The following is a 12545-nucleotide window of genomic DNA, read 5'->3' as shown; positions in this document are numbered from 1 at the left end:
CCATTTTCATTTTCTTATTAATTAAAACACTTCACTTTATAATAATATCTAGTATAGTTATTAATTGTCTGAAGCACGAACATTAACAAGCAACTGAGGCTAGCTTATTTATAAATTATTTCTTTTTTTAATGAAGATTTAGACAACAGTGCATCACTTTCTTATTGTGTAAAATAAAATGTTTGTTTTTAATGACAAAACATACATTTTTTTTTGTCTCTTTTGTGGCGCAAACACCACTTTTATTCACATTCATATTATTTCATATTACATAAAATCGTATTATTTAACTTGTAAATGTCGTTACAGTTCATAAGTAACATTTTTAGATATATGAATTCTGTATTATTCCTTTTTTCATTAATTTTCTTATATTTTGCTATACACTTTAAAGGATCATCATTATCATCTATCCCGTTTTAAAATAGTTCACACATTTTCATTTGTTTGTTTTCATTTTACAACCCGGATTATACAATATATTTATATACATGATAAAAAGAAAATAAAAAAAAACAATAATAGCTCAGTACCACCAGTACAAAACATACATTATCTACTGTTCTAAAATTATCTTATAGAAATTCAATGTGCATAATGTTAGATTTGAAAATAAATCTGCCACATAACATGTGATGTCATTATTTGATAATTTAAAAATCGTCAATATACTATATGCAAATAATAGCGGTCACAATAATTGATTCAAACATGGAATGGGTAACGATATAAATTGGTTTTGCTTATTTAGCAATGAACTGATTGAACTTATAACAGGTTCGATTTCACACTTATTCGGATTATTTAATAATTCGAATTGAGACAAACTGTTTTCTTTTAGTTATCATTCTAATCAACTAGCTTATTGAATATGGTGCAATAATATCCGTTTAAAGAAAATCAAACGGTTTAAAAAATTCGACAAAAAGACGCTATGCGACAAAAAAAATACATATTGAATGAACTACATAATGGTATATCAAATTTATATAGAGCCCTCTTGCGGGCTGAATCGTTCAGAAGATATTTGAACGTAGAGGGATAAGTAAGCCACGCCTATTTTATTATAACGACTCTAATTAGTCGTAGTGCGCCATCTTGTGCTTGAAATGAAAAACGAAGATGATGGGAAGGTTTAACAATGGCGACTGAAATTAATTACAGCTCAGCCTTACTGACAGTACGTACATTAATGAATCAATGGTACAAGATGTACGAGTAATTGAATCTTCTTTGAAATGTAATTCAAAATTGTTAACAGACCGTAATTTTAAAAAGAAGAATGCACATGATGATATCGAGCTCTCTTTGTCCTCATTCTTGTCACCTTGGTGTATCATTTTAATAACAAACATAACATTATTTTGACGTTTAGGTGTATCTTATATTATTTTAAGTGTAATGTTTGTTTTAAAATACATCTTCTATAAACAATAGGTGATACACACAACAATTATTTTATGTTTTTGTTATACAATTTTACCTCTGAATTCGTTAATAATGTTTTTATTTTATTTATTTAATAAACAAAACATCATTATGTCCATTATTGCCATTGATATGCATCGAAATGTCATTGTTATAATATTATGAATTTGTAATACTTATTATAATACGAATTTATAATTAACATCACAATTGTTAATATTTAAACATATTTAAACATATTATTTATCGGACATATATCGATGCTATGTTAAAAAAATAAATAAGAAAAGGTGGTCGATGATAGGCTTAATAATGTTAATGTTAACAAAACAGTAAGTAAAACACAAAATGTAACACATGATACTATTTGAGGCGACAAACAATCGATAACGGGTTACAACCGAGGACCAATGTAAATGTTAGTGTGCAAATAATAGTATTATGTTACTTTTTTACCCAATTTCAATTACTTAAGGGTTTTATTTTTAACATGAAACATTTTAGTTAAAATTATTGTACCCACAGATCATACTATTATGTTGTATACTGACGGTAACCAATATCCAATGACATTACACTTGATTCTGTACATACAATTTTGCGTAGTACATTTAATAATAAGCTGAAACATATAGTTTGATTGTTACAAGAATGATAAAAATGTTATAAGCATTCAATTATAGCAACCTTTATAAATCCATTAGTCTATTTAATTAATTCAAATCAGTTTATAAAATACACTGTATATAAACCAGTTAAAATAGTGGAATTAAAACATTGTAAACCATTAGAATATATAGTTTTAATCATGTGCTTCGAATGTTTAGGAATTGTTTAACATAAAAAATAATAACCATCCTATGGATAATGAGATCAATAGTGTATGCAATTGGCCTATAACCTTATTGGCTGTATAAGTGGGCTAGGAAAAAAGATTAATGTTGGCGTTTTTAAATTATAAAAAAATAGAAAACAAATGAATATTAATTAATAATTTGAAAAAGTTTTACATTTTTTAATTAATCCTAATTATCGTTACGAAGAGAATAGACGTATTTTGTGGGTTTATTATTTGTAATAAGGCATTAGTGCCTTATTGTAGTGTCACGGCTGCAAATAGTATGTTCATTATAGTAACATTGTACACTGATACGTTATATGCTACACACTATTTATCATAACACTGTTGGTTGAAATAAGGATTTAATATGTGAATACACAATTATGATAAACGGAGTAATTAATTAAGTATGCCTATTAAAGCTGGTGTATTGCCAGGCTTGTTATGTTAATTGTTTGTTTTTTCTTGTTTGGTTTGATTGTTTTTGTCTTATAAATTTTGATGATTGGTCAATTAATTTCCCATTTCTACTCCTGGTGGTACCTATAATTAGTTCACAATGGAATTCATGCGGATAATAAAATAAAGCTCAACAACAAAGTAAATACCATCATGACCTGCCTCACTTTTTCGGAGTTTGGTTTATATTATCATATAGGTCTACCAGAGCGCACAATGTGTTCATTTACTTTATAACGTTGAATTCTCTGGTCAGATGCCGCGAGTGCTCTTTAAAATATGCAGTTTGTACAGCCTCCGTATCCGTATACGCATGGTAAAACTAAACTACGTCATACATTATGTGTGCAGAAAATACCGTAAAGTACGTGTTTCGATGCGTTTTAACGTGGATAGCATTTTACACGTTTAAGAGTTGAAAATGACTCGTTGAAAATTAAGTTGTTAAACGTGCACACATAGATCACATTTAATTTAAACATAGATTATTCAAGAAAATTCATATTTTCCTATAAAAATGATTTGATAAACACCCGTCAAAAAAGATAGGAAACTCTAGTGTTAACGTATCATTGTGCAATTCTTTCTTTTTAATATTGTAGTTGTAATAGTTTTAATAATTTTATGATAAAAGCTTCTAATATGTATGTATTATACATAACCTAGCTTTTAATGTATATTTGTGTATTTTGTTGAATTTTCTGAATTTGTATAGTATATCCTTTTTTAGTCGCGTGCAAACGCAACTCTACAGCTCACTATGTCGGTCGGTTAGTCGGTCGGTCGGTAAACACTAACTCAAATTTGAGCACGCGACTGCAGCCATGTATATGGCTTGTTTTTATATTTCATGCCAGTTTCAAATGTATTACTATGGACATTAAAATAATATCAGTATCAGTATCAACATTACACTAATGACATGTGTTTTATATGAACCGAATAAACCGATCAAATCAGACGATGCTTTGTAGCAAAACAAATAATTCGCTTTCTCTTAGCGAGAATTACAATAAGCATCAGCAAAAGCATACATTACTGTTGACAGCACGTGCAATAATTATGTATGTTTCGAGTGAAATCCGAGTGTCAATTGTATATCGATATACGTTGTTAAAATTAGCTAAACCTCAATTTAACATTGATAAGAATTACAGTGTGTTGCGCGCGAGAAGAACTCCAATTATTATAAACACCGTATTGAGTACGTCATCAAGCATGTTCAGTCTCTTTGTATAATATATCATTTTGTATGCAATCCTATTTCGTATGAGTCGAGTATCCATCGTTAAACACACGCATGAATTCCGTGTGTTGATTTTAAGATGCACTGGTACAATGTGTTGTGGAATGTTGTTTAAATATTGTTCTCCATGCTTTGAATAAAAACATTCTTTTATTTATTTAAATCAGTTTTTTGTTTGTTTTTTTTTTATTGTAGGCCTATTCCTTCCCATTTCTATATACAGGGATCACAAACCTAATCACAAAAACAGCAGATTAAGTAAAAAAAAACTGTCACAATACACTAGAATTTGTATCTGACATTACTGTATTACGGTATTCTATAATTCTAAATGTCATTAATTCCTCCATTTAATCAATAATTTGAACATGGCATTTCTTGTAAGTAATTTCTTGAAATTACTACCAATCTGCTCTATTAACTGCCAGTTCAACTTTTAATGTTATGCTTATAGTAATATAATTTTATTAAAAGAATTATAATTATTCTAATATAAATTTACATGAGTTATTATTCACAATTCTGTCATATCATATAAATCCGATAAATATGCCTATAATAACTGAATTAACTTCTTTAATGATATTAAAACATCATTGGCATACTTTAAAGAACCGGTAGAACCATTTTAAGATATAAAGAACACTATGTACACTTACTAAGCATGTTTTTTTTATAAGCAGTAACCCCAATGTTACACAATATGCCGTATATACTCACATATTGATATTATAAACATGATTTTCGTCATGCGACATAATATCTTTACTTTCATTAATGTGGATATTGCATATAACTAATACTGTTTTCGTTTCAACTCAGTTGTTATATTATAATGGTGCGCCTGTTTGATGAGGCTGTTAGTGAATCCAACAATCATCATCATCATCATCATCATCATCATCATCATCATCATCATCATTACTACATGCAATTGATGTTATTCTTTTAGATTTATTATTATTATTATTATTTCTCCATAATAAGTTTAATATATTGGTTATAATGATGGTTGCATATACAGTTTAATACATATTAGGCGGCACACAGTCTCGGGTTTTCACGGAGACAAACTCAACACAAGAGTTGGGGTTCAGCCATTTTACAAACGTGCAAACATTGATAGTCGACACACAGCCGTTACGTGGTATTAGTATACAAATAAGAAATATTTATGAGTGTGATGGTTCAAATTATTTCAAGAGGTGAAAGATGAAAGGACAACCGAGTGAGAATATGAGCTTTTCATCTTTCACCGAATGAAATTATTTGTACCATAACACGAATATAAAACATTCATTATTTGTTTTATATAACATCTTCAAAATCATTTTAGTCAGATTGAATGAAAGTACGTTTTCCTAGTGTAGGCTAAATTTGAAGAAAAAAACATTATAATTTTGCCAGTATTTTTTAATATAACTGCTATCAATATTGCTTTTATTATAAAATCTTTCGCCGTTTTGCTATTGACATTTATTTATTAGTGACGGTTTCCATTATTATATTAATTATTTAATTATATATCCAATATATTATATTTTAATCAATGCAATAACAAAATATATTGCTTATGCATTAGATAAATTATTTAATTAAGGACCATCTGTTTTCCTAATGTAATTATTCAAATAAAGAGTACTTCTTGAATAATTTACAATGGCTTAAATCACTAATGTGTCTGAATAATTTAAATATTACCAATTATATTATACATTATGCGCAATAATATCAATACATTAAATATTCAGAACAGATTCATGAATGCTGCTATGTTAGTCCGTTGTCGATCTAATACGAATTTCCTATATTGAGGATACATTATTATCAAACAAACAAACATTAGTAACCACAATAGATGCCATCAGCCCGTCATCACTACCATCATCTGGCTACTCTTATTTACTTGATACGATTATTCTTCGACACGATAACACTATTTATTTACATTCTCTGTACTCTTTTATCTGCCATCAAATGATTTCAATGAATATTACATTTTATTTAATCCAGCATCATTTACAACAACATGCAATGACGCATTTTGAATGAGTGATACACAATGTATTTATGTTACTGTGTATTTATAATTCATTGTATTATAAGACCTACATTATATTTCAAATTATGTTGTTAAGTTATAAGCCCACTTTTAAATACTATTCCCCGACTGATTTTTAAATTAAAATGGCTACCAGGTAGACATGTTAAGAGCAATCAATTTGAGAAAATGTATACGTTTATGATATAATTAATTATCACAAACTGTGAATTCTTGCAGCTTGCGTGGTTACCCTGATATTCATAATTTATTCAACCGTTTTACTGCTGATGCATGACAAAAGCAGAAAACGTACGGCATATAATTGTGTAAATAAGTGTAGCGTGTCTACTGTTGGGTCTTTAAGACCACATATTATTACCAATTTGAATATATTTTAAAATTTGAAGAAATGGTATGATATGATTGTGTCACGACTTAAAAATATCGATGGTAATTGGCTTTGTTATCCTAAATACGTATTGATGATGATGATGATGGTGGTGGTGATGATGGCGGTGATGTTGGTGGTTAGGATGATGATAATGATTATAATGATGATTAGGATGATGATGACGATGATGATATATTGACGGTAACGATGCTGCTGATGATAATGATGATCTTGATGATTATGATGACGATGACGATAACGGTGATGATGATGATGATGATAAATGTCAAAAATGTGTTATGCCTGGTGTGTGTAGATGGATATCCGTGATAGTGATGAAGATGATAACTATTATGATATTGCTATGATGCTAATGACTGAATATGTATGTATTGATAACAATGAAGGTAACAATAAAATTAATGTAAATTGTAATAATTATGCATGGTGCTCCATGATAACCTTTCATTTCATTATAGATCAGATGGAATTGCCCACTATATTGTTATAACCAATTCACGTCGGTGTAATTGACATTGCAATCTCCATATCCATGACCATCTTCCCGGTTTTCTAATTGGCAGGGTACATACATATTGTACAGATATCCCAATTGAACCTCTGCAAATGTAATGTTCTTGTTAATCTTGTAAAATAAAACATCTTTCTTAAAAATAACACACTCAGTATATCGCTGCTATCGAACGATTTAAAACTGTTTTATCGCTAAGCGAAGTATATTGGGTTTAATGGATTATAATTATGTAGACTGAAGAATATGGTCACAAATTATTATTATTTATTTTCGAGAAAGGTCGACCAATATCGACGTTACATTGAATTATTTCACTGCAGTTATTGTTTAGTAACATGTAACGCTAGTCTTAGTCCTTTAGATAAAAAATGCCATCAGACATAGAAACAGCATTTAAAAATAATCTTACTTTTATCGCCTCATGAATGTATTCAACCTAATTGTATTTTCGATTCTCACACGGTCTTGATACTCCAGTTTTGCCAATCGATAAGATAGGCCGTCAACTGTATAATGTCATTTGCATTATTCACTTATTCACAAGTTAATTAACTCTTTTTGAAGCGCATTTAGAAAATAGCTTAAGTACAAGGTAGAGTAATATAAACCGTTGCTAATTAGTGAACAAAGAGCTATATCGAATTTGTTGTCGCCATCATCTGCACAATGGTTTCCGCTGATTGTATGCATTGGCATAGTTTCATATTGTTTTCTTTAACCTTGTTTAAAGTGTTGTTAACCATCTTCAACATTAAAATCGTCTTCATCATGTTCATCATCATCATATTCAACATCATCATAATATTATTCATCATCACCATCATCATTACCATCATCATCATCATCATCATCATCACCACCATCATCATTATTGTCAATACTGGTTTGCTTGTTTAATTTATTTTCCACACATTGAATAAAACAATAACAGATATATTATACTTTAGAAAAGAAACAAAAAGATACAAGAGGACAATGTGTGAAAAGAGATCAAAATAAGTTATAATTACTTTACGCATTGGCCACCTGAATGCAGTTGTCGACATGACAAGAAAACTAATGACTCTAAAATGTTGACAAAAACAAACATTAAAAAGAAAACAATAATAATAACTGGTAATGTCATTGTAATAAGTAATTGTTTTTTGCCTTACTTCATGAAACTATCCATATGTCCTCCCCTCCCCAAGGTTAAAAGATAAACAGTTATAATTATATTCTTATAATTATAATTTGAAATTATTTTACAAGTGCATAATAAACCTGATTCATTACCGTCATTGTATATGTGTAATCTTAACATCATCATCGTCACCATTATTTCTATTCACTACACAAAGTGTAATAAATAAAAGAGAAATCACGAATCATTCTTAAATTTGTCCCCGATTGAGATATTAATAGAAATACTATAAATTATCATCCCACTTCTATATTCCAAATCATCCCAGGGTATATGTTAAGATTGTGTGTTAACATTCACCGACAATAGACCGTAGACCAGTACATACCTATTCAACAAGATAAAGGTGAAAACGTAATTGTGTTACTACGCGTTGGCGTTACTCGAACGAACGAGCGAAAGAGAAAATAAAACAAAGAAGCTACAAAATCGAATGTATTTTGAGGTTATGTTTAGAAGAACTAATTTTGCTTGCCAAAAGAGAGGATGAGTGAACGTCCACTATAACGTAACGTATCAATATATCAATATCAGGCAATATTGTATAGAAGCATCACATGTCGTAAAGCAACCGTGGTTGTTGAGTTAGCGAATAGTAGCCCAGTACGCGCAAGCCACATAGCAAAAAAATAACAAACACCATATAAATTAAACAAGGATCAAGTACATTATATTTGACAAATAACTTTATATCGATATCAGCAATAAAATGAATTGGGTGTCACTCATTACTCCATTCATTAAGTGCACACAATAATAACATTTATAGTAATCATGAATATAATAACGGTAGTATGTAAAATTTAAAACACTCTAGGACCTATTTAAAAATATCTATGATATAAGAAGCCTAAATATTGTTATATGTTATAACATTGTATATGTACAATATGTGGTAACAATATTTGTTTAATTAACACACACACAGATATCCATTAACTAATAATATTAATCTAAAAGGTAACAATAATCTATTATAAAGAATCTCTAAATACATACTATTATTAATATAATTATATCAGACTACAATAATTATTTACAATTAAGTTGACATAAATGGTTATTGTATAATGATAACAAACCTAGTAACCACATTTTAAAATTAACGTTTTTAATATAATGATTACATGAGAACATTATATTATATTATTATAATGTGTCATTCTATCCAGATCACAGTTTCGCTAACATTATTGGGCATACATTTTAGTTTCTGGCAAATTATAGTGTAATAAGAGTTGGTTGCCAGGTTCTTGCTTGACATTTTAATAGCAAAAACTCTATACATTTTGTAAATTTACATAATTTATTACTGTACACAATATACTGCTAAGCAACGTAGCGGAAAGAGCCATCGATTTCAATCCTCTTGGTAATAAGAGCATCGATGCTCTTGTCTTCATGAGTCATCTATTCAGGCAATATGGCCTATAACTATGAAAAGCATGTCATGTCTGAAATAGATAATTATTGATCCTATTAAACTGTACTCTTTACCCTTATCACTAGTGACAACATTATTTGATGCCTATTTTACAATATTTACAATGATAAATGTCAACATCGAATCAGATTTACAAAAACGTACATAGGCCTATTCAAATATTATGGTAAATAATCAAGACGACTTGGAAAATAACCTATGATTTAACATTATTTTTTTTTTAGGTTTATACATGAATTGTATTCAAAATATTGACAGAAACGACACTGATTCACATTTTAAATTTAAAATATACATTTTACGGTAATCATTGTTTCGTATTGTTATAACATTTAAAAAATATAAAATAATAATCATATTTTAGATATTGTGCTTCATATAAAAAACTACTATTAATATTGTATAAACACGTATTACGTCATTCATAAATTAACATTGATATAATTATTATTATTTGTATGTTGCAATGTTTATAATTTATATTTATGGGTAAATAGAGAAAGAAAGAACATAGAACAGTACAGAGTATGAGTCCAAATAGTTACACAGTACATTTCACAAACTCAAATTATGTAGGCCGATTGCAGATCAATGTATCATAGTCGTTATCATTCAGTATTAAGAGGATCATTATTACGTAATTGTACACATTCAGACAAATAAATACATAATTGGTGGGGTTGTTTAAGTTGTGCTGTACTAAAAACACAAATCATGACAATTATATTTATTTGAAGTTGTGCTACATTGTTAACATTACTGAATACAGACGTATAAAGTAAGCTATAATAACTACTGTATTTACATAATTATAATAATTCATTTATAATCCTCATTATAATATACATAATGATGTAGAGGGGAACAAACTGTGGATGGTATGTTTAAAAATGTTTGCCTTTAATAATTTGCAGTTATCAAATTAATATTGAACATTATTATAACATTTACAAAAACAATACCAATTGGTGCTTTTTTTATTTGACTATTTACATAATTATAGCAATTAAGCCTTATAATTCACATTGTAATACGTAATGGCGATTGGTTTAACCCATGGATGGTACATTTAGAACATCATTTTGTCACTTACAATTGAGGAAAACACTACACATTTAGGCTTTATTTGTAATGAATAAAATGATCATCATGTTATATAAAGCAATCGTTTCTCCGTACTGTAGATTTTACAAGTATCAAGGAAAATTCCGAAATATAGTGTCATATGTTTCATACACCATAACACAACACTTAACCTCTTACATGATGTATGCATTACGGAATTGGCGGATATAATTGGTCTGTGTGAGAATAATGATACATGTTATCATGGTTAATATGAAAATACTCCAGGTACAGGTAATTAAGAAATCAGCAATAATAAGCAATCAGTTTTCAAACAATAACATAATCTACAGTGAAGCTGCTGGGTACATTCTTTGTGAGTAGTAAACCTGTCGTAACTGTGGCATAACTTGTGTATTATACGTTACATCATATTCACATTCACCAGGAACTTGAACTCCTACTGTCCTCATCCATGGAGCTGCTAAGCCTAACTGTGGTAGCATAGGATCTATGTGATCTCTAGGTTCAAAGTATACATCAGGTATTGACACAGGTCTTCCTCTATTGATGATGTCACTGGGTTGTCTACGTGTATATCTCATGTAACCAACAGGTATCAATGCCAAACCTAGAATTACTATAATACATACAACTGCAATGATGACAACTAGAGATATTGAAATATCTGAATTCGTATTACTGTTGTTTATAGTTGGTGATCTTGTTCGCAGCAATTGCTGATTTTTATTTACCATTTTACTATCAGATATATCTATATTTTCTTCGAATGTTTTGTCATATTCTACATCTTCATTGTCTGGCATATCTCCTCTCGTTTTTACTTTGATTATTAATTTGTTTGACTCACTTCCAATAGAATTCGTTACTTTGCAGATAACTTGTATACCATTTAAACTATTTACTGTGTTTTTAATTCTCAAAATAAATTCATTTTCTAAATAATACATAGTTTCGTCTATGGGTGGATCAAAACTCCATTGATATGTAGCTTCTTTTGGATTTGCATCACTATAACAAATGAAGATGGCTTCATTACCAAGTATGACGTCACTCGTTTGTTCAATACGAACAACAGGCGCATATAAAACATTGATAGGTCCAATAGAACAATTCCTTCTTATAATTGGGTTAACGGATGTTGTTAATTCACATATAAATATTGCTCTATTATTGGATTGTCTTGCAATAAATGAATACGATACTTTGTAATTACCACTAGATGTGTCTTCACTTAATCCTGTCGTAACATCAATATTACTGTGTCTCCATTTTAAATGAGCAAGAGGAGATGTCTTTTCAGATATACATGAAAGAAGCACACTTTGTCCAGCGGAATAGCTTAGCTTAGCGTTATGACAAAGAGGGTAAGGTTCTTGAGGAATTTCTGAAACTGTTAAATTAGCTGTTCTAGATTTGACCACAATGCTGTCACTGCTATCATAAACTGCGCATACGTATTCTCCTTTATCTTGCCTTTGAGTATTCTCAATTTCAAAGTTGTATTTTCTAGAATTAGAATCAAACTCGATTGAATATCGATTGTTATCTGATATAATGTCATAATTTTTACTAATCTTGCGTCCATTATGCAACCAAGAAACATAGTGAGTTTCATCGAGTCCTCTTACAATACAGTTGAAATATGTCAAATCACCTTCTGCTTGATTTTCATCCGCAGGCTCCTTAATGAATCCGGATAAGGAACATATTCTCTGAAACATCAACAAATACAAAACTACCCATGTTCCAAAAGGCATTCCAATGCCTAAAACGTACATAATGTCATTGTTTAAAAGTATATTATGGAAACCTTACGCCATATTCGTAAAACAGAAGTCGAGCAACATACAGTGTATAGTTCGCAATACAGTATACCTGATAAGTT

At 29.5% G+C, this 12545-nt stretch overlaps 1 protein-coding gene across 1 annotated transcript; it reads right to left on the bottom strand.

Annotated features, from left to right (window-relative positions):
- Positions 1-8819: 8819 nt before the first annotated feature.
- On the bottom strand, positions 8820-12438 carry LOC140044896 (lachesin-like). The gene has a single exon (XM_072089593.1). It carries the CDS (start codon positions 12436-12438, stop codon positions 10984-10986), a length of 1455 nt encoding a protein of 484 aa, XP_071945694.1. The 3' UTR covers positions 8820-10983.
- Between the last annotated feature and the right edge of the window lie 107 nt (positions 12439-12545).

Source organism: Antedon mediterranea, chromosome 3 (genome assembly GCF_964355755.1).
Source record: "Antedon mediterranea chromosome 3, ecAntMedi1.1, whole genome shotgun sequence".
NCBI classification, from domain to species: domain Eukaryota; kingdom Metazoa; phylum Echinodermata; class Crinoidea; order Comatulida; family Antedonidae; genus Antedon; species Antedon mediterranea.
This window is presented reverse-complemented; position numbering and strand designations above follow the sequence as displayed.

Bases quoted from the DNA above. Each gene is read 5' to 3' on its own strand.
- LOC140044896 (XM_072089593.1), bottom strand. From the start codon at position 12,438: ATGTACGTTTTAGGCATTGGAATGCCTTTTGGAACATGGGTAGTTTTG.